The following is a 25,687-nucleotide window of genomic DNA, read 5'->3' on the forward strand; positions in this document are numbered from 1 at the left end:
AGAGACCTGCCGGCTCGGACACCATGCGGAGCCAGAGCGCTGCCTGAGCCGCAGTTGAAGAAACCGCTCTCGGGCTGGACGGAGGCGGAGCAGCAGCTCAGGCCGAGCCAACAGATGAGCCCTAAAATGCCTGGAGCAGTCCTCGGACAGCCCCCAGCGCGAGGCACTCTGGGATTTGTAGTTTATGTCCGGGACAGCGTTTTCGCCCGCTTCGTTTCCCAGCCTTTTAACATCGCCTTTATTCTCCCCCTCCGGTCCCAGTACTCCGACTTCCTGGTCGCCGCACGTCCTCACGTACTACAGTACCCAGAAGTCTCGTCTTCGCGTCCCAGCGCGCGGCTCCTTCGGACTACAGTTCCCAGAAGCACTTTGACGTGCTGCCCTCTCTCGTTTCCAGGACCACAATTCCCAGAGACTCCGGTTTCATGGCGGTTCTCCTCTCACTCTCTTCTTGAGTTGGCTGGGCTTCGGCCGGCCAGGGGGCGCACAGCGACGACGTGAGCCCTCGTGACCGGACACACGGCTTCCTCGGCGGCCTGTGCTTCTCCTCACTTAGTTATCCCTTTCACAGGCCGTCGCGGCTGGCCTGAGCTGTGACCTGGCGGGCCGCGCCTGCGCTCTGCCCCGTTTCCTGCCTGGCTGGTGGCGGCGGCCATTTTGTTCATCCTCCTCCTCCTCCTGCTCCTCCTGGTTGGAGCGCAGTGTCCGGAGCGGGCTGGGGGGAGAGAGCCCGTGAGCAGGGTTCGGTGTCCTTTCCTTGTCCCCAGCTGGTGCCCGAAGCCCCCCTCCCCTTCCTCCCCACCCCCTCCCCTCCCCGACCCTGCCCTCCCCCTTGTCCCGGGATCTCTCCGTCGCACCCACCATGATGGAAGACGACGGGCAGCCCCGGACTCTGTGAGTACCCGAGATGAGGGGGTGCCAGGCGCCGCGAGGCCCGGGCACCGCGGGTCGCTGTGGGAGGGGAGCGGCAGGGGAGCGGGGCCGAAGCCGAGACCCCCGGCGGCACCCTGGCTGGGGTGGCGCGGCCGCGAAGTGCATTCCTCGTTTGTCCCCTTTTCCTCGGGAAGGAAGCCCTCCCTTCCCCCCACGGCCACTTCCCGGGGCCTGGGGCCGGTGTCGAGCTCTTTCTGTCGCGCCTTCTTTGCACATCTTTCCCAGGCCGGTTTCTGCTCGGCAGAGGCGGTCGGGCCCGGAGAGCTCCCGCTTGCCCGCTGCTCCCAGGTCCGGGGCTGAGCCAGGAGCTGTCCCCACGGGGGCAGGGCCTGGTGGGGGTGGGACTGGGGGTGGGGCCGCCGCCGCAGCCCCCGGGGCCTGGAGGAAGGGGCGCTCGCGCGCTCCCGGTCCCCGGCTGCCCCGTCTCCTCCCGAGCGGAGCTCCCGGCGCTCGCGCCCCGTCCCCGGCGCGGCCCCCACGTGCCCCCGCCCACGCTGTCGGAAACGCTCGCCCGGCGCCCGCTACTTTGGGACGCGCAGGGATGCCTCCTGCCCCGGGAGCATCTTGCGCTTCTGGGATAACGAAGTCTCCTTCGAGCGCTCCCTGCGCTGCCCTGACAACCCCTGGTCCAGCTGCTTTTGTCCTCTCCGTGTTGCTTCTCCATCTGTCCGGACCCTCGGGGTTGGATAAAACGATGCCTTTTCCCCACCGCGCATTGTGTGTCGTCGGCACGCGCTTTCTGCCCGCTCGCTCTTGCTCGTTACCTGGAGCCCAGTCTAATGAATGAGTTTCTTCTTCCCACCGCTGGCCGGAGTGTCTTTCCTACCGAAGAGTGATGACTCAGCACTTGCATTCCTTTCTGGATAGTGTGGGCACTCTTTTCTTTTCCCTGCATTAAAAATAAAAGTCTGGGTAACTTTAGTTGATGTTTTATGTTGGGCACCTTGGGTTTTCCTCGCCTCTCGAAGCTCAGCGCCCACCTGGAGTCCAAGGAGCCCAATCGCTGCTTTGTTTTTCCTCTTGCCTCCGCCTGGCGTTGCTAGGGTCATAGTTCACCTGGCTCTGCGATGTCATGGGCACGTTACTTTTTGGGGAGCAGATGCAGGGGGGACAGGTCCTCAGGTAGTCCGACTAGCCTCATCTCTGGGGTCTTACCAAAGAAAAGCTGGCTCAGTAAAGCAGAGAGATGCCTGGACCATATCGATACAGGCTTGGCGGTTCCTTTTGTTTGTTTGTTTTTGGGGGGGTGGGGGGGCTTGCACTTTTTCATGCCTATTGCTCTGCCTCACTAAAGTAGTTACCATCCTGTTTTGAGAATTTGAGGCCAACTTAAGCACCAAATGCTTGAATGAAAAGCCTGCTTAGTGAAACTTTTATGTTTGTTTTGTTCCGTCTTCCCTTTTGGCCTTCTTTTCCCAGAAAGGGAATTGGGACAGACTTGAAATTTGTTCTTTAACATCTGTTGAAGCCAAGGCTTGATATTTAGTTAGTGTGTGTTTTGATGGAAGCATCTGGGAAAGCTGGATTTGGAGCCCAGCTAGCATGTATTTAACAAAAATACAACATAGTATTGCTCTGGCTGGTGAAAGGCCTCCAGTTCCATTTTTGCAGGCTCCATCCCTGGCTAGGGTGTGCAGCAGACCTGTTTCTCTCTCACGTGGATGTTTTTCCCTCTCCCTTTCTCTCGCTCTCAAATAAATAAAAACTTTTTTAAAAAAGGTTACGTTGTATCTAAAAATCTGAAATGTCATGATTGCATCATAATAGCTGCTGTATAATTGGTAAATTCTCATGGCATATTTCTCATTATTTAACTGTTCCTTATGAAGAGAAATTCTTGTTTTTTGCCGTGCTAAAAATATGCTATTTCAATACTTTTAATTCATATATCTCTGCATCTGTCCTGCCTTCATCTCCATCATACCTTAGACTTTCCTCAGTTGACTAATAATAATAAGCTAACTTTTTTGTCTCTTATTTCCGACCTGTCCCTTCTTCTTTCTCCCAAACACACTGACTTTATCTGTGTTTACAATTGTCTAAAATGTGACATGTATACACATCGGTAAGGAAACGTCTTGAGCGTTGATGTACATGCTTACTATTCTGTCTTCCTTTTTCTTCCTCCCACTATTCTCATGGGAAGGGTTTTTTTTTTTTAGACAAGGACTGCTACATCTTCCTAGGTCTTACCCCTGCAGCACTTAGTTCACTGCCTGGAAAATAAGAGGTATTCAATATTTTACATTGATTATACTCTTGTCATTAAATTAGTATTAAGTCCTTTTTTTAAAAAAAAAAGTCCGATTGATTTAAAATTATAGGCAGACTTGATTGTCATATGCACATGATGCTGTCTGTTGATTTTATATATATTTTAAAACCTTCAAATGTAAAATTTTGAAGTAAAAGCAGATGTTTCACAATTGGGATTTTTTGGGGGATCAGATTTTAATTAAAAAAACAATGCATAGTAGTTTTAAGTGTTTATTTTACATATTACTCCTGAAAGGGTTCTTTAGATACAACTACTGTAATAAAAAACTTTTGAATGTGACTGTAGAGATTGATATCTAGTAGGGTTTTATTTTGTTTATTTATGGAGCTCCTTTTATTTAACATTGTGATCTACGGATTAGGTTTTCAAGTGGCCAGTATGTTTTAAAAGATAATGTACTCTGTTTCTTTAAAATGCCTGTGTGTTACTAGTGAGGTTTTTTTCCTGCAGACACACACAAGCTAAGACATATGGTTCTATCATCAGAAAACAATATGGTGTTTATAGCCTAGGTAGGTCTTTAAATATTCATTACCTACAGTATTACTAATTTATTCGATGGTATTTAAAGTGGTATAGAATTGCTTTGATGTTGAGCCTAAAGTTTTTCAAATAGTTGCTTTAAAGGTCTGTTTTCTGCTGTTCTCCATTCTCATTTGACATTTATTTTGGGGTAATATGTATTGGGTAACTTGTGATTTAAAAAAGCAAACAAATGAGATCATGCTACGTAAAACTGATGTTGGAACTGGACTGCCTGAGAGCTGCCTTGTAGGATCCACATTTCAGACGTGTTGGGGGTAGCTCTAAATGCAGTGATTTGAGCCATGGTATATCTGAATCTGCAGTCAACATTCAATTATAATGGTGTTCTATGATAGTTTACTTTCTTCATCCATCTGATGCACCAAAATGAGTAGAAATTGTGGATCTGGGATTATACCTTGTTTTGCAATGTCATCCCTTAAAACTGTCCTTCCTGATACTCAGTCAAACGGAGGAAATAAACCAATGATTTAGAGTATAATCTGAGTAAGGGCAACAGCAGAAGAAAATACTATTAAGTTCCATTATAATATTGACTAGCTACACCATAGATTTGCCTGTTTTATGGCTGTAATTAAGCCTTTCAACTTAATCATATTGTCTGCTTATTTAAAATGTATTATCAGTCTCTTATGTAGTTGATCAATTCACCTGTACCTTTCCTGCACCTTGCCTCCTACCTTAAATGAAATATTGACAGATTGATAATTCATTAGATGCCCACTGAAGGGTATTGTTGCAAAATCTCCTCTTGTATAGGAACTTCTCAAGAACAAAAATAAAAATATTATTTTATTAGAGAAATTTGGTTATGTTTTGTAAAAATGCTGGTAATTTCAGCCCTGGTAGGGCTACCCTTTTCAGAGTAAGAAAACATCCAATGGTGAAATGTGTGATTTGTCTTTTCTCTGAAAGGCATGTTCTTAACTTAAAATTCTGCCCAGTGGGACATAGGAAATAGTTTAGCAATGTGAACTTTTGCCTACTGTGCAACCGAGAAGCTTCTAGTCTTAAATTGAATTTTAACCCTGATGTTAGGGATAAAGGCATCATTTTCCACTTTTAATGCTTTAGTTCCTACAGTTCCTGTTCTTAGAAGATAAAATAGACCTAAGGTATGCCTTTCTTTTTTCTTGAGTTAAAAATCGTTTACTCTGAGTTCACCTCCCAATACAAAATTTGAGTCATTTGTCTTTTTCTGTTATTTTATATATGATCTTTGAGTCGAAATTTTATATTTAAACACTTGGAACTTTAGATTAAAAGGATTGCTTCATAACCAGAGCAGAAAGAAGTTGGCTGCTTTACTACAGAACTTTTAGTGGAGATATTTGAAAAATAGCAAACATTTTAAAACTAGGGTTTTCTATAAGTATTTAATGTCATTCTAAACGTTGGTTAACATTTTTGCTCTTTGGCATCAGTGCTTGAGATGTAAGTTAATATATCTAAATGTGCCTCTAGAAATTCTTCAAAATTGTAATGTATTGGAATAGATTGGCTTGAAATAAAAATCCTATGAAACAGTAACAGCTTTGATTGTGACTGTTATATATGGAAGGTAATTAATGCCTGTGCAACAAATCAAGGTTTTAAGCAGTAATACAGATTTAAAACTATTTAAAATTTGTTATACCACAGTGATCGTTTTGTTTTAACTTTGTTATTTGTTAGCTTCAATATGTGAAAATTAGTTTTATCCACGCCAATTCTCTTAAAAATGAGCTAACTAGCACTTTAGGTTAGATGAACATAGCACTTAGGAGACCAGGGTTACTTGTTCACTTTCTTTATAGAGAGGTCTACCTTGTACAAAAAATAAATTATTCCATCCATGATTGCTCACAAACCCTCTGAGTTGAAAAGGGACAGGTAGTTGTCTAGCTAACTCGTAAGTCTATTAACAAGGGTCCTCAAACTACGGCCCGTGGGCCACATGCAAATACAAATATTGTATTTGTTCCCGTTTTGTTTTTTTACTTCAAAATAAGATATGTGCAGTGTGCACAGGAATTTGTTCATAGTTTTTTTTTAAACTATAGTCCGGCCCTCCAACTGTCTGAGGGACAGTGAACTGACCCCCTATTTAAAAAGTTTGAGGACCCCTGGCCTATAACCTTTCACTACTGCTGGAAGAGGTGTGTCACTGTATGCCCTAGCAATGGGTCTGTTCTACTTTAATTGTAAGGAAAAGATGGTATGGGTGGACCTAAACAAGTTTGTCACTGGGTTAGTCCTCTACTAATTAACATTGGGCTTGTGTTTCCGTTTTAGAGCATATAAATTAAAGGTATTAGTACCCATTGCAATGAAATTCTTAGTTGAACTGGAAAGTGGCTATTCATTCCTAATCAGATAATTTTCTTTATTACACGTAACTTTACCTTTCTCTGTTTTCTCCTTTCACAAAGTGTTCCATCTTAAAGCAGTTACGTATTTAATATGTTAATAGATGCAAAGCTTATTTTGGTCTCGGTACTAAGTTTCCATATGTTTCATATTAGGAAAATAAAAACGTATGTCCCTTTACTTTCCAGAAGAAACTGTTAATTTTTATAAATATTGTTTGCTTGGTGAGGTTCATAACAGGCAAATTATAGGAATTACACTGAGTACCAGAAAGACTTAAAAGCTTGACAATTAAGTAAGCTAAATTACAATAAATCCATGGTACAAGAAAAACCAAGGTGGTCATCTCTGGGTGATGGTGTTCTTTTTTCCTTTTAAAAATTCATCTGTGTTTTAAACTTCTTTTTAGATAATGTTTTTTAAAATATATTTTTATTGATTTCAGAGAGGAAGGAAGAGGGAGAGGGAGATAGAAACATCTATGATGAGAATCACTGATCGGCTGCCTCCTGCACGACCCCCACTGGGGATCCAGCCCATAACCCAGGCATATGCCCTGACCAGAATCGAACTGTGACCTCCTGGTTCATAGGTCAACACTCAGCCACTGAGCTGTGCCGGCCAGGCTGTTTTAAACTTCTTATACAAAATATATATACTCAATTTATAAAACAAACAAACAAACAAACAAACAAAAACCGATCCCAACTCTTTAGGCATAGTCAGAAGTATAGCTGTATTTGTCTTAAATTTTCTCGGAGTTTCTAAAGAAGTCTTTATATTTGCTTTATCTAGATAAATGCGTATTTTGTTGATTATGATGTGTTTTAGGCTAGGAAATTTTATTATTTTACTCTGCTCTTCTAAAACAAACGAGACATAATATCAATAACAATTTTATTTAGCAAGACCAAACAAACCCCTCTGATTTCTGTGTGTTTTGCTATAACTTTAACTCTCTTTTTTGTTCATGTAATTGCTTTGGTTGGAGGTCTAAGATAAACTCATGTTATATTCCTTTACATCTAATATAAAAGGATATCCCTTTACGATCAGGTGTTTTGATAAGTCAATAATTGTGAGTGTGTGTGTGTGTTATGCATTATTTTAAATTGTGCTTCACATTAAAAAATTGTAGTTATCTTGAGACTGCTTTAAGTTTTCATTATTTTTATTCTAATGAGATGAGAAAACTGCTTTTGGTATACATGGTTATGTTAATTTGTTCTTTATAAAAAGTCTTTTCAAGTGGTTCATTAGTGGCCTAAGAATATTTGTTGCTTTCCTAAATAAGGATTAATTTTACTTTCATAGAATCAGTCTTAATTGGAATATCTGTATGAAGACAGGAAGTTAAAATGAACTAAAAGGTGATGAGTTAAATAATAACACGTTAGAGCCAGAGCTGAAAGAAAATTACTGATTTTTTCTCTTTTTCTTTTTTCTCTTTTTTTTTGTCCAGATATGTAGGTAACCTCTCCAGAGATGTGACGGAAGTTCTTATACTTCAGTTATTTAGTCAGATTGGACCCTGTAAAAGCTGTAAAATGATAACAGAGGTAAGATCTTCCCAGTTGCATGTGCTGACAGCATGATGTTTAACATTTTGAGATACAGTACATGAGTTGACTAATATCATTTAAAAATAACATTCTAAGTAAACCTCAAGTTATTCTGATGGAGAGATTCATGTTTGTTGTATTGACGTATTACTTTGATCTGGCTGACAAACTAGGTTTGGAATGGAGTTTTATTTGCAAGGACAAAGTTCCTGTGCTGTTACCTTCAAGTGTTCTTGCTTGTAAAGAATTATTACAACTTATCTCAGAGTGTTGAAAAACTAGATGACAGTCCATACAATTCAACAAGAGTGTTACTGATTTAGGTAGTATACGTTTAAAGTTTAGGAATTGGTGTATATTGGGTTATTTGCATAGTGCAACACTATGCACCTTGTGTGTTTTTAGTAAATACTAACGACTGAGTAGCCTATTGTAGATAGGAATTTAAATTGTTAGTGTAATAATTTTGTTTCAACACTGTTTTAAAAATTATTATTTACTGTGTACCGGGTATTATGGTAAGTCCTAGGGATATAGAGGTGAATAAAATAGTGTGGAGCCCCATACAGTTTAGAGTCTAATGAGGGAGACAGAGGAGTTAACAGATACTAATGATATAGGTTAATAAATACTATGGGAGCAGTTTCAAGTGCTGTGGGAGAACATATGAGTTCCAGTACAGCCTTAGGTCTGGAGAGGCTTCTTAGAAGAGTCAGTGTCTAGGCTGGAACTGAAAAAGATAATAATGGAAACTGGCTAAAAAGGAATTTGAGGAAGAAGGGATTCCAGGTAGAGAGAGGAATGTTGATCTGGTCTGGTAGACAGCGTAAATGCTTGAAAGGAAAAGACAGAAAGCGTAGCATGCTTGGAGTTTCCAATGGGGTTGGTTAGTCATAGAGATGCCAAGAGATGAGAAGGAGTGTTCAGTAGGACCAGCAGCTGTACTAAGGATTGTGTGTTATATCCCGAAACAGAGGGGAAGTGTTAAAAATCTGTAAAGCAAATTGGTCTTTTGATCTTTTTTTTCTAACTAATGATAATCATCAGTCTGTTCTGGTATATTATGTTTCCTCTTCTTCCTATTTCTGATTATTTATTCATTCATTTTTTTCACAAAATTTACTTTGTGCTAGGCAATAGTCAAAGCTGGAACTATGAAGAGAATAAAGCAGTTCTGTGATGATGAATGGAGGGAGGTGCTATATGGGCTAGGTGGTGAGGGAAGGTGTCATCTCCGAGCTGAGACAGGAATAACAAGATGGTGCCATCTACATGAAGAGCTAGAAGCAGAAGGCACAGCAGATACAAAGCCTGAGTTGGTAATGAGCTTGGTGTGTTGGTTCAATTAAAGATGCAGGATAGCTGAGCCTGGTGAGTGGGGAAATGGTGGGAAGTGAGTCTAAAGAGATAGGCAGGCAGGGTTTGGCATCACTTAGGGCAGTACAGGCCATGACAGAGAGTGGATTTTACTCCGGTTGCAGTGGGGTTTTAAGTAGGGCAATGTATTCTGATTTGTATTTTTAAGGTACTATATTTGGAGAATGACTATTGTGTGGAGAATGGATTGTAGGGGCAAGAGTGGAAGGAGGGAAACCAGCTGAGTTTATTTCACTAGTCTAGTTTAAGTGGTGATGTGGACTTGTTCTATAGAGTGGTAGCCATAGAGATAGAGGTACATAAACTTGGTGTATATTTTGGAGATAGAATAACAGTAGTACTCGATTGGCTGTGGGACGTAATGAGAAAGAAGACTTCAAGAATGACCCAAAGATTCTTTTTTAAAAATATATTTTTATTGATTTCAGAGAGGAAGGGAGAGGGGGAGAGAGACAGAAACATCAATGATGAGAGAGGATTATCAATTGGCTGCCTCCTGCACAGCTCCTACTGGGGTTCAAGCCCACAACCTGGGCATGTGCCCTTGACCGGAATCAAACCTGTGACCTTTCAGTCCATAGGCCGACGCTTCATCCACTGAGCCAAACCGACCAGGGTGACCCTAAGATTCTTGTTTGTGCAATTAAATGGATGGTAATGCTATTTACTTGCTAAAGTGGGCATGACTAGAGGAGGCACAGGATGGACGGGGGGAGTGGTGGGAAACAGGAGCTCTGTTTTGGCAATGCTAATTTAAGATGTGTGCTAGACAGTTAAATGGACGCGGTATGTAGGCAGTTGGATAAACTAGTTGGGTACTTGAGAGAGACCAGTGCTGATGATACCAGCTTGCAGTAGTATGTATTTAAAGCCATGGGACTAGGTGACATCTAGTTCCTAGATCCAGAGAGAGAGTGTAGAGAAGAGTAGAGGGACCCTGGAGCATCTCAACACTTAGACATTTAGTCTGAGTTAAGGAGGAAGAACTACCTTTTGAAAGAACTACTCCCTTCCCCCCCTCCAGTGAGGAAACAGAAAAACCAAGAGAGTATAGTGGAATGTAAAGGAGAATATTTAAAGGCGTGGTTGGGGGGTTGTCCCTTGTTTTGAATTCTGTTCAGAAGTCAAGGTGAGGATAGAAAAGGGATCACAGAGCTGACAGAGAGGTCATTGGTGAGTTTAACACAAAGTTTCAGTGGCTTCGTTGGGTTGGAAGCCAGTTGGAGTGCGTTTAGAAGAGGATGGGATGTGAAAGGGAAAGAATCATTAGAAAAATTTTGCAAGATATTTAATAATGATTTGAAGTGTGTTTTTTAAAAAAATATATACATATATTTTTAAATATATTTTATTGATTTTTTACAGAGAGGAGGGGAGAGGGATAGAGTTAGAAACATCGAGAGAGAAACATCAATCAGCTGCCTCCTGCGCACTCCCTACTGCGGATTTGCCTGCAACCAAGGTACATGCCCCTGACCGGAATCGAACCTGGGACCCTTCAGTCCGCAGGCCGACGCTCTATCCACTGAGCCAAACCAGTTAGGGCTAAAATATATTTTATTGATTTTTTTACAGAGAGGAAGGGAGAAGAAGAGTTAGAAACATCGACCAGCTGCCTCCTGCACACCCCCCACTGGGGATGTGCCCGCAACCAAGGTACATGCCCTTGACCAGAATCGAACCTGGGACCTGTCAGTCCGCAGGCTGACGCTCTATCCACTGAACCAAACCGGTTAGGCTGAAGTGTTTTTTAAAAACCTGCATGTACAGCCATTTGAGGGGTAGAGGGATTTGAAGTGAATTTTCAAAATTTATCCATAGTCTACACCTCCCACATTTGAACTTGTAAATAGTAGTAAGACCTAGTATTTCTCTGTCTTGGCCTTTATGTCATCCCCAAAAAATTGATGACAACAGTCCTGGCCGGGTGGCTCAGTTGGTTGGAGTGTGGTCATCCCATACATCCAAAAGGTTGTGGGTTCAAGTCCTGGTCAGGGCATATACCTAGGTTGCAGGTTCGATCCCAGTTGGGGCACGTACAGGAGGCAACCGATCTATGTTTTTCTCTCACATCGTTTCTCTCTGCCTCTCTCTCTAAAATCAATAAAGATTATATCCTTGGTAAGGATTTTTTAAAAATTTGGTGACAATAGTAATTAAGGACACAGTTGATTTTTAGTGTCACTTGCCAGTGGTGTAAGTGGGAAGCTTCCAAAGGGCATGAACTCCAACTATAGACCAGTGGTCGCCAACCTTTCGGACCGCACTGACCACCAGTTGGCAACCACGGCTACTGACTGTCTAGGCATTTATTTTTCTTTCATGAATTTCATTTCAGCATATTAAAAATCCTTTCTTACCCTTAGTTTTATGATTTTTTAACTTTAGATAGTTTTATTTTAGAGTTTAGCTTTCCCTGTATACTATAATAAATGTATATTATCTAGTAAAATTTTTTTAACACATCTGACATTTGGGAAGTGGCAGAAATCAGTGGGGTCTTATATAAAATGTAGTGTGATGTGAATATATAAACGTGCATGTTTACATATGTTGAATGGGGTCCGGCCTGCTACTGCTTAGATAAACGTGCAGTCAGTGTGCATGAGTAGACTCGTTTACTAAAGTCTTGTTAGAGATCTACCACTGGACTTCTCTATGCTTTGCTACAGTTATCAGTGTTTTCCTTAGAGGCCATAGGGCAGAAAAGGTAAGACTAAAAGGAAAAATTGACTCATAGTTTTAGCTTATTTACCTTTAAAGTCCTTTCTTTAATGAATGTTACTAGTAAATATTAACTTTCTTAAAGGAGGAATTTAAGATTTGGAGTTTTCCCCCCCATTTTCTTTCTCTGCCTCTTTAAGAACAGCGTTCATGTGGCTAGGACAGTAGGATTTTGTATGGGAGCCCATAGTTTTCTTGTCAGTATTAATGATCACACTTTTTTTCCCCTCTCAAGGAAATGCCTCTGGTTGCTTCGCCACTATTGTTTTAGACGTCTTATTTTGGATTTTTCTCCTAAAACTTTCCTGGGATGAAAAACAGTGATTGTTGAAAAGATCTTTATTTTATCTGGTATTTTTATCCTTTGTAAGTGCAACTAGAATTCCACATTTTAAGTATTTTTTTTTAGGGCATTTTACATGGAACAGTGGTGAATGTTTTTAACCTTATGTAAATATATTTATACAGTTGTGTAACTCCAATATAGGCTGCAGGTTTATAAAATTTACTTCTATTTAGGTTGTAAGATGATACAATTAGGTGCACTACTTTCTCATCATCTATAAATACTTATTTGCCAACTACTGTCAAGCATAATGTTGTGGAATATATACAATAACGATTTTTTATGAGTGTTTTTGTGATATAAAATTGTAGCTTTGTCCTGAAATGTTTATTTAAAGACATTTTTAGAAATTTTTTTCTCAATAATCACTAGTTTATTTTTTTGGTCTTTGATGACCAAATTCAAAAGTTTATAGGATCTCCAATACATTAGAATATTTTGAAAGGGAATTCACTTTAATAGCAAGTTATAAATTTGAACTTTTTCGATTTTATTCTCATTCCTTTCTTATCTATAAAAGAAATACATAATCTCGTCTCATATGTAGTACTAACAGGAGTAAAGTTTGTAAAGTTGGTTCATTCCTGTATTTTTTATAGTCATGGGTTACAGTTAGTGAAAGATTCTGATGCATAAATAGAATTCATCCTTTTGAAAATTCTGTTGGGAAAGAAGAGCAGTGGTAAGGAAGTGGTCCTTATCCATCAAATCTGAACTGAGGTTTTGTTTGGTCTAATATAAATTTCTAATTTATATTTATCATACTTCACTAGAATTCTATATTTTGATTTAATGCTGATAGTCATACTTCTATATTGCTTTGACAGTTCTGTTGGCGTACAACAGAATCCTGAGGTGCAAAGTCAGGTCTAGCTATAACTCTTATTTATAAAGTGTTAGGCTTTCATAAGCTTATGCAATCTCACCTGTACATTCCTAGCTATCAGTAATGTTTTTTCCTGGATTTTCTTCTCAGCAACCCGATAGCAGAAGGGTCAACTCTTCTGTTGGATTTTCTGTTTTGCAGCATACAAGCAATGACCCATATTGCTTTGTGGAATTTTATGAACACAGAGATGCAGCTGCTGCATTAGCTGCTATGAATGGGAGAAAAATTTTGGGAAAGGTAAGATAATAGAATAATGGCACCTAATGAATATATGTGTTTGCATGTCAAATTAGTTTGCATTATTGTGTAGCAAGTTTTTAAAAGAATATTCAGCTCTGCTGAGTGATGGTTTTGCTTTATTCAGCCTAGTGCTTTTACAAAAATTACCCTGCTTGATAAATGACTTAATAAGTGGTAAGTGTTATGCTTTTTAATGATATCTCTAATAATTGTATTAAATATAATCTTTATTTTTAGGAGGTCAAAGTAAACTGGGCAACAACACCAAGTAGCCAGAAAAAAGATACTTCCAGTAAGTACTCCTGCTGCATTTTACTGTGGAAGAGTTCTGAAATTATTCTGGCAGCATTACCAGCTTAAGTAGGGTTTTTCCTTCCCTTAGTGTTGCCTATAAAAGGTTTAGTAGCAAAAATAAAAAAATGAAAGGTTTAGTAGCTGACTTCTTAAGTATTTGATTACCAAATGCTTTGATTTCAGATCACTTCCATGTGTTTGTTGGGGATTTGAGTCCAGAAATTACAACAGAAGATATCAAATCAGCATTTGCCCCCTTTGGTAAAATATCGTAAGTATCATAATCAATACTATACTCAATAGTGATAGGCACAATAGTATATGATTAACTTGTATAAGAATTAAGATTTTCTTTTCCTAGTTAGTGTGATTTTTGTTTTGTTTTTGTTTTTATTAGATGTTGTTGAAATGTTGTCATTTTAATGTTTTGGGGTCTTGTTTTTATCTAATCCTGTGTATAATGTGTTTAAAATTTTTAAGTGATTGTTTGTTATCTTTGAAACAGATGTTTGGGTGGTAAAAACTATTATAAAGTCCAACTTTTTGTCGAATGTTTTCAATATTTGGTGGTTAAAGATAATGGATTAAAATAAATGTGATTTATACTGTGTATTAAGCTTTTTATAAGTGGGGGAAAGTAGATAAATCCTGGGGTATATTGTGGTTAGATTGAAAATGTATATGTTTAATTATAATGATAAATGTTATTATAGTATTAAGTTTCAATGTCTGAGCCATAAATTTGGATTAATTGTTTTTTGTTTTGTTAGTGGTGTTTTATTCTGCTAGTTAGGGCCCAAATGTGGTTTAATTTTTAACAAAGTTCATGCTCAAATTTCATTATATGTTACTTGATCAAATATATTAGAAAACTAAAAGTGGTTACAATTCTATAAAATGTTGATCATAATTTATCTTTTTGATTAAGATCTATTTGTTTTATGTATTTCCTGTAGATTTAAATGATACGTTTTAGTATTACTTTACAGGAATATGTTTCAACTAAGAACAACAATATTTTTCTGTATACAATTTGTTGTTCTATAGATTTAATTTATTTGAAAGAAATATTTAATTCTTAATTTTCTATTTTGATATTTGCTTTGCTTTTTAATCTCTAAATGTGGTAAGTAGAAAATCAGTATAAAAAATAATACAGGTTGCTGTTTTTCAATCTTTATTTATACCTGAGAGCTGCAGTTTTTCTAAAGTCCAAGTCACAATTAAAAGTAATAGCATTCTGGTTATTTTGCAGAATTGCTCATAAGAATGGACAGGATCTTGAAGGCTAACTGCAAGGAACTGTGCACACTGGAACTCAGTTGTAGATTTTTTTCTCATTTCTATTTATTCTTATTATACATTATTTATATATACATATATCTTAGTATTTACATTTTAACATTCTATATTCAGTGGAGTTCTATATTTCCAATCATTTTAACTTACTCACTAAAATTTCTGTGTAAATTTGTTGTTTTCGTACTGGTGTGCTTAGCATTGTTGTTAGTTTTTTATTCTCCTTTCTTAAATTTCTGAAAATGTCAATTTTTCAAAATTTACAGCTGCCCAAACTCCAAAATGATGATAGAGAATTGACCAAGAAAAATAAAGAAATCTGTTAACAGGCCATGTATGCCTTTTTAATTCCTATTTTTTCCTCTTTTTCAATTTTTTAATATTTCATATATTTTGTATCACTAGGCAGAAAACATTTAACTATTTAGAGATTGCATGGTAAAGTAGTTAGCATTGTTACAGTAATTTATAGAATCAGTAAACCTTAGAGGACACTAGCCAATAGAATATTAGAAAAGGAAACTATTGTTCCTATTAATCTTCAGATTTGAGCATTTAGTTTAGAAAGCACAGGCTATTTGATTAGGTTGCATGTTTATTACATGTTTTTGTCCTACTGCTTTTTTCTAACAGGTAAAGAAGCGTTAGGGAGAGTTCAGGAATGACTGTAGTTAATTAGGGCTAACTGAAATTTTATTTTAAAAAATGCTCACAATACAGTGTGTGTGGTTCCTTTTAGTTTTTATTTTGAGGATGACTCTTACTTCCCTCATTTAGCTGTGCTTCTTTTCACAGGGATGCCCGAGTAGTTAAAGACATGGCAACTGGAAAATCCAAAGGCTATGGTTTTGTATCTTTTTATAACAAACTGGTATGTTCTTTCAATTCAATTTAAATTTAATACAGAATTTAGTCATTAATTAATCTGAAACTTGAATATTTTTAGATGTTAACTACAAACACAGCTTTTATGTAATTTTGTATGTCTTAACAATAGAGTGTAATTAATATTTTTCATAAGCTTAGAAATATATAGCTGGAAAAAGATAGCCTGATTATAATAAGGAAGAGTAATAAAGTTGTGTTTGTGCACTGGTGAAGGTAAGATGTAACTTAGAAGTAAAGCTAAAGAAAGGGTAGGACAAATGAGGTAGTCTCAGAATTTGGGGGGAAGTTAAATTATATTTGGTCTTAACTTTGAAAATCTCAGTTTTAACTTCTAATAATTATTCATACTTTTGTAGTTGGGATATTAAATGAAAATTGAAGCAACTCATTCTGACTTTTGCATATATTTTTTAAGAAAGAAGTACTAAAATATCTAAGTATTTGCATTAACTATAACATCAAATAATAAAGTGGGCTTTGGCATTAGCATTTTAGAACAGTTTCAGCAACTTAAATTACCTGCATTTATTGAAGCAGTAAGATAAAGGGCAGGAGTCATATACTTTCTTTGCTTAGATTTGTTGCAAATTCACATTAATTCTGAGAATCCAAACTCATTTTTTATTGGCAGCCACTTTACAGCATTTTCCAACAATGCAGAAGTCTTCTGCCCTAAATGAGTTTTTAATCTTGTATTATAGTTACAATCCATTGCTACTAGAATGTACATTTTCGGGGTTAGGTGATTTAGACCATAACATTCGAGTTTTTACAAATTATTCAGTAAAAGTTATATTACAAATCATCTATAAAATATTAGAAAACAACTTTGTCTTACGGGATTTCTGCCTTATTTTTTAACCAATGGGATTGTGGTCTTTTTCTTGTATATGTGAATTATAAATTTCTCTGATGCTTAAATACTGACCTGGTATTTTGAAATCTATAAATAAATAGCTTTTATGAATCACTCAATTTAAATAATTTTCTTAGTATATTAGTCCAGTTTTGTTTAGGATGCTCAGTGAATTAATTTTACTAATAAGATTTATTGGATCCAACATTGCCAGCATTCTCTTTCATCTTCTGGGTCTTATATACTACAGTTTTCTGTTTGTAATTGCTCTTTCTCTTTTTTTCTCTACAGGATGCAGAAAATGCAATTGTGCACATGGGAGGTCAGTGGCTGGGTGGTCGTCAGATCAGAACCAATTGGGCCACACGTAAACCACCTGCACCTAAAAGCACACAAGAAAGTAAGATACGTCTACTCTGTTAACATGATGGGGACTTCATAAAGTCATGTATTAGTATAGTCTTAACTTCTTAAACATTTTATTAGCATTGCAAGACTCATTTCATCTTGAATATAATTGAAAATAATTGGGCTTCGATACACGTATATTTGGAGCTGTGAACCAGCTGATATAGATCAAATCAGAGCGTCAAGAAAAATATTTTCTTTCATTTTTTCCCCCAAAATGAGGCATATCTTAATATAATAATCCCTTTTGTAACACTTTATAGCTGTCTACATTTTTGTTTTCTCTGTGCATATAGATAACACTAAGCAGTTAAGATTTGAAGATGTAGTAAACCAGTCAAGTCCAAAAAATTGTACTGTGTACTGTGGAGGAATTGCTTCTGGGTTAACAGGTATTGTGTTTGGTTTTCTAACCCCCTTCTTTCTGTAGCTTCATCACTATTAGTACCACTTTTATGATAAACATGAGCCTTGAATAATCTGTTTGTATGTTTTTGTTTTTCAGATCAGCTTATGAGACAGACATTCTCACCATTTGGACAAATCATGGAAATAAGAGTTTTTCCAGAGAAGGGCTATTCATTTGTCAGGTAAAATTCTACCTGTACTATTATTACTCTTAAATTTGATTTGTTCCTTTCAGTTACATTATTTGATCCCCCCAGGTATCAGAGTTTGTTATGTTAGTATTACTTTGTAATGTAGAACTTCAAACTACCTATATAATGTACTCTCGGATACCAATGCCAAATTGACACTTATAAACTAACAAGTGTGTAAACTAGTGCTGTGTACTGTGTTAAGTTCTTTAAAAAAAGTTTTTCTATTTTTCTCTCAGATTTTCAACCCACGAAAGTGCAGCCCATGCCATTGTTTCGGTGAATGGTACTACGATCGAAGGACATGTTGTTAAATGCTATTGGGGTAAAGAATCTCCTGATATGACTAAAAACTTTCAACAGGTAATTCGATTTTTCATAGCACTTTTTAAGGTTTCTATCTTATGTAGCTACATAAACACTTTAGAAACTGAAATTAAAAAATGAAGCATTTATCTGCTTTCAATTGATTTTTAATGCTATTTCAAAAGTGATTATTTTGTGGTATTAACTGAATCTTAATACTTTCTTTTCACAGGTGTCACCACCCCAATAAACTTAGACAATGATAAATAACAGAGTCCTATTCACATAAGGGTGCTTAGTTTTTCTCTTCCTTGTCTCCCACTTTCTTCAAATACTGTATTTCTTACTTGTTTCTTAAAACAGTAATTTGCTTTTTCCTAGGTTGACTATAGTCAGTGGGGTCAGTGGAGCCAAGTTTATGGAAACCCACAACAGTATGGACAGTATATGGCAAATGGGTGGCAAGTACCGCCTTATGGAGTATATGGGCAACCATGGAATCAACAAGGATTTGGAGTAGAGTAAGTTTGAGTTTTTCCAGTATAGAAACATATGGTTCTGACAAAAGCAATAAAAAGTATGTTTTTCCTAGGGAGGATCTATTTAAATTAAATATATTGAACTATTAAAAACCTTATGAAAAGGGATTTATGGTGCTAAAAATGTGTTTTTATTACCTAGGTGAAAATGGAGGTTGGGGTAATATTTGGTGTGTCCTACTACCTTTATAAGTAGTGGTAGAATTTGATTTACATTTCTAACGTACTATTTTATTTACTTGTTTATTTTGGTGTGGAAAAGATCTTCGTCTAGATAGGTTCAGAAATGTTTTTACACAATTTCTTGTAAATTGATATACAGTGTGCAGTATACGGTAGGGAGATAGATGATGTGTTGTATCATTTGTCATTTTAAAAAATTACTATCTTTTTCTTGCTTTCAGAGAAAAAAAGAGAGGGAGAGAGAGACAGAAACATCAGTGATGAAAGAGAACCATTGATTGATTGGCTGCCTCCTGCCCACCCCTACTGGGGATCAAGCCTGCAACCCAGGCATATGTCCTGACCAGGAATTGAACTGTGATCTCCTGGTTCATAGGTCAACGCTCAACCACTGAGCCAAGCCGGCTGGGCCATTTTTCTTTTCTTCAGAGTAGTCATTGTGTTAAGTTGTGGGTATTTTCTTAACAAGTTAAGACTAATATTGTGCCCTAGCCGGTTTGGCTCGGTGGATAGAGCATTGGCCTGTGGACTGAAGGGTCCTAGGTTTCAATTCTGGTCAAGGTCATATGCCTGGGTTGTGGCTCAGTCCCCAGTGGGGGGGCATGCAAGAGGCAGCCAATCAATGATTCTCTCTCATCATTGCTGTTTTCTATCTCTCTCCCTTCTCTGAAATCAATAAAAATAAAATTTAAAAAAAGACTAATATTGTAATATGTGTTCCATATATGTGGCTGGCTATGTATCAATTATTTCTTGGCTCTTTGTTGTAGGTTTGTTGATTCCTTGATGTCTATTCTGTGATTTAGCTCTGCTTGGTTTTTGTACAAATGTACAGATGATTTTTCCTTGTGTTTGCTGAAGTGTTGTTTTTTTCTTCCCAGTCAATCACCTTCTGCTGCTTGGATGGGTGGATTTGGTGCTCAGCCTCCCCAAGGACAAGCTCCTCCCCCTGTAATACCTCCTCCTAACCAAGCTGGATATGGTATGGCAAGTTACCAAACACAGTGAGCTGGGACTCTAAACAAAATTGTAATTCATAATAGCTTCAGTTTCCTGTGACACTCTGAAGACATGGAAGTAGACATCGGAAAATGGAAATATTTATTTTAAAAATTGAAATGTTTGGAACCTTTAGCACAGCTTTGCTTTGGTGAAGGACACATGTCTTCTAGTTCTGCCTTTTTAAGTTTTTGTTCATGATGGATATGAACATGATTTTTCTTTGTGTACAAAAACTAAAATAAAGTCAATAAAGACAATTCTGACTACAAATTTTATAGGAGAAATGGGTAATACATTTTGATTACTAGATACTATTCCATTTTTATCTTGCTATTCAGTATTTTAACTCACTGTTTTTAAAAGAGCAAAAAAAAAAAAAAAGGGAGGATCGTGAAAAACTGGGAATCACATATAAGTTCATCCTGAATCTTGCTTGACATTTCCTTCCCCTACTCTGAGGTGGACCACATTCGAAGTCAGCAGAAAAAAGTGTGATATTGAGAAGAAATGCATGGTTTTGGAGTCGCTTTGGAGGAAATATTTACTTTATGCTTAAAGAAACCTGAAGCCAGACTGATAAAGAAATTTTGCAACCTAAATAAGGAACAGCATTGTCTGAGTTACTTGAGCAAATGTTGGTGATCCACATTAAGACATATTTTTAAGACTTTAAAAAGTGTTATTAAAACTAGTAAATTACATTTCACTTTTGGGGGAAAATTCCAAGTATGGTGTTTGTATTAAAGTCAGACAGTCATACTTGTGCTTTTACATGAAGTTAAATGATATACATTGTAAATATTAACTACAGTGTTTAAAAAGCATGCTTCAACATAGAAGTAGCAATGTAATTATTTGAAGTAACAGTCCACTGCATTGAATGCAGTGGATTGATAAGAATGTTTAAGACTGACATTTCCAAGGTTGGCTACTATGTAAAATTAAAATTATACAAATTACTATACAGAAAAAGCCTTAATTTTAATTTCATATAAATCTTTGATGCAGAAATACATTTTAAAATGTCACTGCAGATTAGACTTTTTTCTTCGCTTTTTTTCCCTTTGCTTTACATCACTTGGTGTATAAACACCTTGATTAAAACCTTGTAAACTGTATCAAGGTTCCTATAAATTGTATAATACAAGTGTTTTTTAAAAAATATTTGGGTGTTTTTTAAATTAGATATATTTTGCCCAATAATTTTTTAAACAAGATTGCTAAAGCATCTTATTTAGACAGTTCAGTTTACCAATTTATAATTGGCTGTTCGCTTTAACTAGTACACAGTTGTGACTTTTATTTTTGGTTAATTTGTTTTCCTGTGTGGGTAGTGTGCATGGGATGAGAAGCCTGAACAGAGGCTGGGCTGTGTGAGTGCAGTTTGTAAATGAATAGCAGGTGGAGAAGAATGAGGTTTGTTTCTGAGATATTTTTCAGGCTATGTGGATAAAATCTGCCTTGAACTTTTATCGTAACAGGAATGTAAAAGGGATAAAATCCTATGTATTTGAATTTTGACAGCTAGGGGGTGCAAATGTTTAGGCAATATATTTGAAATGTTTTGAGGCCTGGACACCAAAATGAGAAAACCCTTTATAGTTTAGTAAGTTGTAGCTAATATCCACAGATTATTATTGAAACTTTTGAAATCTTACAACTAGATTTGAAATAATGATGGTTTTATAAATGGCTAACCACAATAATTTTGGTATTATTTCCCCTTTTCCCCCCATTTAGAAATATAGCTAATTGTTACTATACCTGAAAATTCAGAGTCTGAAGTTTCATCTTTGGGCCAATTTTATATGACACTTTAGTTTTAACCTCAGTAGTAGTCATCTGTTATATTCTTCTATTACAAAATTTACCCTTATTTCTTTTGTTCATGGTGTCTTTGGGGGATGTTATGGAGAAGTTATTTTACATTTTATAAGGAGAACACTCAAATTATATCAATTATGCCTCCTAGAAAAACATTTCTTGAATATATGTGAAACTTGAACAATTAAAGACTTAAAAATATATGGATAAAAGCCTATTAAATTCTCAGTTTGCCTTTTTTGGTCTGCCAGTAAATCAATTAGCTTATTGCGATAACAGCTAAAACATAGCTGCAGTATTTCCTAGTTGTATATTCTATGAATTAATAAAATTATAAGGACTAATTATATTGCCATAGTAAACATATGACTGAAGTGTCCTTTGTCTTAATCGGAAAGAGAACAAGATTTCATGATCAGTTTAGTTAGTGGAAGTTATTTCATAGTAAATTGTTTTTTAAGTATCCAAACAAAATGCACAATCTTAGACTAAAATTGTCACGCTAACACCGACCATAACAAAGTGAATTCAGTGCTATTTTGATCCAATTTAAGCCCAAGAATTGTTGCCTTTTCCATGTTCATTAGAAACAGCAGAGATTCTTTGGCATGTAATAAATGTTTCTTATTTTGTAATTATTTTGAGATTGATTTTGGTGATGTGATTTTGACTGCCATCTTTGCTCTATTTCCCCCATGGCATTCCCACTTGATTTTTATGTCTGTTGGCAGGAACAGGCTAAAATGACTGGCCAACTTAAGCCAAAGCTGTAAACCACAGTTGAAGTAAGTCTTTCAATAAAGACTACACTCTATGATAAGTGGCCTTTTCTTGTTGTTTATTATATAATCCAGGTTGCCATGAAATAAGCAATTTTACTGTAATTTGTTAGTAAAGTATGTGGAATATACATACATTCCAGACCTGTTTCTGTGTTCTATGTAAGTGTTAAAAGCCCATTAGCTTTGCTGAATTAAATCTTAATTTCTGGATATGGAGGACTAGAAATTTGCATCCTTCTAAAAATGTATGCTCTGTTAAAGTCTCATTAATTTAGAGTCCACAAATGATGGAAACCATTATTTTATCATGTCTAGGTAAAACTTTGGTGGTGAGTAAAAATTGCATTAGACAAAAACTAAGAATTTAGTAAATTAGACACTTTTTAGCTAGTATGCCCAACTTAAATCTTACCTCCTGAAAATCAGCATTTGGGCTTCCACTTAACATATTAAATATTGAATTTGCATTTTTAGTATGCATTGAAAGATGAACAATATTTTTACTAGTTTATGTAAGTCTTAAGTGGTCTAAATGAGCAGGTTTCTGCTATTGTATAGTAATAAAATGTCCTCCTTAATTGTATTTAAACAGGTTAATGTGAATTAGAGTGCCATCTATGCTATTTTTAAACAAGGAAATAAAGTGGATAATTATGACTTTTAAGAACTGTATTATTCCCAATTGTAGTTAGCGTGGTATTTAAATGCTATATTAATATGTAATATGGGCTACTTAAATTGGGTCTGTTTTGAAACTTATGTGATAGGCTAGAAACTAATTCACAAGGTACTTTGTGTAAATATTTCTTAGGGGCAAAAATGACTTGGTTTTAGAACTGACTAAATGTGAAGGAAGTTTGATTTATATACAGGAAATGGGGGAACTATATATATTTGGATTTTTAAAAATCTAAGGCAAAGAAAGGGAAGGGCACTAATAGTAGTTGACCCTTTTGTCAACTTAGGCTTTTGTTTGAGGGGAGAGAGGTTATCCACAGAATATTCATAGTTCGGTTTTTAAACAAGAATGTCAACTAGAGTGACAGCTGGTTAAAGGTGTGACTATAATAAATGATTTCCTTAATGTACCAAATCAGTTGTAATACATAAGCTACATTTTTAAACTTTTCCAAATTGCTGCATTAAAAAAAAAGTTTATATATTACTTTATAAAGTAGTTGCCTTTACCTTAGTTTCTTTTTTTAAAAAGATTTTTAGAGAGAGAGGGAGGGACAGAGAGAGAAACATTGGTAGAGCAGAACATCAGTCAGCTGCCTCCTCTACACCCCCACTGGGATCAAGCCTGCAACCCAGGCACGTGCTCTGACCGGAAATCAACCAGGTGCACGGACGACACCCAAGCCACACTGGCCAGGGCTGCTGCATTTTTTGAAATTTGACTAACTCTGAGATGTTCCTGTGGAAAAGTGATCCATATCTTGAAGTCAGCTTGGAAAGTTTACCAAACATGAATAAAATGGAAGTGTGTTGAATAGCTGGTAAAGGAAAGCCAGAATGATTGCATGTTGCAAAGTCATCTTTCTGTGCACATATTGGTTTTGCAGCTGGGTTTAGCTTTCCTGTGTTTTGACTCTGCTTCATTCTTGTGAACTGACAAGAGTTTGCAGAGAGCCTGGTTGTCAGGTGGTACTGTAGAACTGCATTTTTGAGGTAAACCAGACTTTGCTGTATACCATACTTGCCTGCCCAACTATGATTTTTTTGGTTGGTTTGTTTCCTGTTCCTACACCTTTTTTCCCAAAAGAATGGTTTGTCAATGAAGAGAAGCCTAACACCTTCTGGGTAAAATGTAGCCATATCCAACTATGTCTGTTCTGAGAACTGATACTAACATTGTATAAATTTCAGATTTTTAGTCATGTTACTGGTTGAATTATGAGTTGGGACTATTCAAGTCATGAGTTTAATATGATTACCTTTGCTCATAAAAGTAAATTTAAAAGTCTTAACATAGCTAAACAAAATTGAGAATGCCCATTTAATAAATTTTAGTTTGCTTCTTTTTGAAAAGGACTAAACTTGCAAAAACATTTTTAGCTAGTTTACCTTAGCTGGGTTATATGTTAGCATATGGCCCTTCTCCTACTGGGGAGAAGTCCTTGATTCCAAAGAGTGTTAAGATGGGAATAGACAATCCTGGGCAGGTGAAGTAAACCATGCATGAATATCAGGGCTTGGATATTGATATTTAATATATTAGTTAAAGACCACACACATTTTATCAAGACGACTAGGAGACTTCCCATGTTATTGAAAATAAAATATTACCAACATTTTTGTCTTACAGGCCCTGATCATTTTTATTTAATTTCCTTAAGGTGTGTTTTTATTAGTGTATCTACTTGTGTATTAGAATGTTGGGCAACTGCTGCTGTTTTAAAATACTGCCTTTGAGCATTTTCAGTAAAATACTGGGATAGGGATATTGGTCAAAATCCACATTTAGTTTATTAAAACCAAGCACCTATTTTTAAAAATGGATGATCGTTCCCAGGTTGCTTTGCTACTTTTATGTCTTCGGCTATGTCAGTCTCTGGTCGAATGTAAACTCCATGGGGGCAGGGACTCTCTCTATATATTGATTTTTTTACAGAGAGGAAGGGAGATGGTTAAGAGAGTTAGAAACATCAATGAGAGAGAAACATCGATCAGCTGCTTCCTGCACACCCCCTACTGGGGATGTGCCCGCAACCAAGGTACATGCCCTTGACCGGAATTGAACCTGGGACCCTTCAGTCTGCAGGCCAACGCTCTATCCACTGAGCCAAACCGGTTAGGGCCAGGGACTTATTTTTGATAACTATACAAACCCCAGGACTTACATGAACAGTAAATGCTGAGTGCGTGAATGTAATTGAGGAAGTAAAGGTAAACATGTAGTCCCCCTTGGAAAACAAAATCACCACTTGGTGTTCTACTTGAGTAGAACTTGATCAGAGTTAACTGGGTGCTTGTTAAAATGTAGATTCTGAGGCTGCACAGTTGTGGTTGAAGGTAATATGAAATCTCATTAGCAGGGGTTCCTTTTTTCCTCTTCTCATTCTTGTTGGGAAGAAAATCCTGTTGATCATGGTCACACATTTTCCAGAAAAACTAGTTTTTGGAGTTCTTGACCTGTGATCGCTACTCAATATAGTTTGTCAAGCATCTTTCAAAGGGGATGGGAATACACTCCTAATGGTGATGTATCTGGGCGCACCACGTGGGAACGTAGCTCCCCCTGCATAGCACTATCCATGGTGCTGGCTAGTTTGGGGAGGGTTATTTTTTAGGAAGAGGGGCTACCAGCAAGGCAGAACCGGGTTCCTGGACAGGCAGCATTTGAGTATAGCAGAACTTGGAACTAGCCATGGGAAGTGACAGTTACGATTCTGAAAGTGGCATTTATACTAATAGCACATAGACATCTTAGGTCTGTGTGCTTCAGCATCTTTGCTAACTG

At 37.2% G+C, this 25,687-nt stretch overlaps 1 protein-coding gene across 5 annotated transcripts; it reads left to right on the forward strand.

The window, feature by feature from the left end:
- The first annotated feature begins 668 nt into the window (after positions 1-668).
- Positions 669-19,875, forward strand: TIAL1 (TIA1 cytotoxic granule associated RNA binding protein like 1). Of its 5 annotated transcripts, XM_070432163.1 has the most exons (14): positions 671-894; positions 3,096-3,163; positions 3,662-3,723; positions 7,569-7,665; positions 13,092-13,241; positions 13,482-13,536; positions 13,722-13,809; positions 15,633-15,708; positions 16,873-16,981; positions 17,286-17,381; positions 17,495-17,579; positions 17,828-17,951; positions 18,276-18,415; positions 19,498-19,875. In XM_070432163.1, exons 4-14 carry the CDS (start codon positions 7,654-7,656, stop codon positions 19,622-19,624), a joined length of 1,062 nt encoding a protein of 353 aa, XP_070288264.1. In that variant the 5' UTR covers positions 671-894; positions 3,096-3,163; positions 3,662-3,723; positions 7,569-7,653; the 3' UTR covers positions 19,625-19,875. The 5 variants fall into 5 exon arrangements, with proteins under 5 accessions (XP_070288262.1, XP_070288264.1, XP_070288263.1 ...); XM_070432161.1 differs by lacking the exons at positions 3,096-3,163; positions 3,662-3,723 and having other exon boundaries at positions 669-894; XM_070432162.1 differs by lacking the exons at positions 3,096-3,163; positions 3,662-3,723 and having other exon boundaries at positions 13,143-13,241.
- The last annotated feature ends 5,812 nt before the right edge of the window (positions 19,876-25,687 follow it).

Source organism: Myotis yumanensis, unplaced genomic scaffold (assembly GCF_028538775.1).
Source record: "Myotis yumanensis isolate MYYU_CA2020_CCGP unplaced genomic scaffold, mMyoYum1.0.hap1 SCAF_13, whole genome shotgun sequence".
NCBI classification, from domain to species: Eukaryota; Metazoa; Chordata; class Mammalia; order Chiroptera; family Vespertilionidae; genus Myotis; species Myotis yumanensis.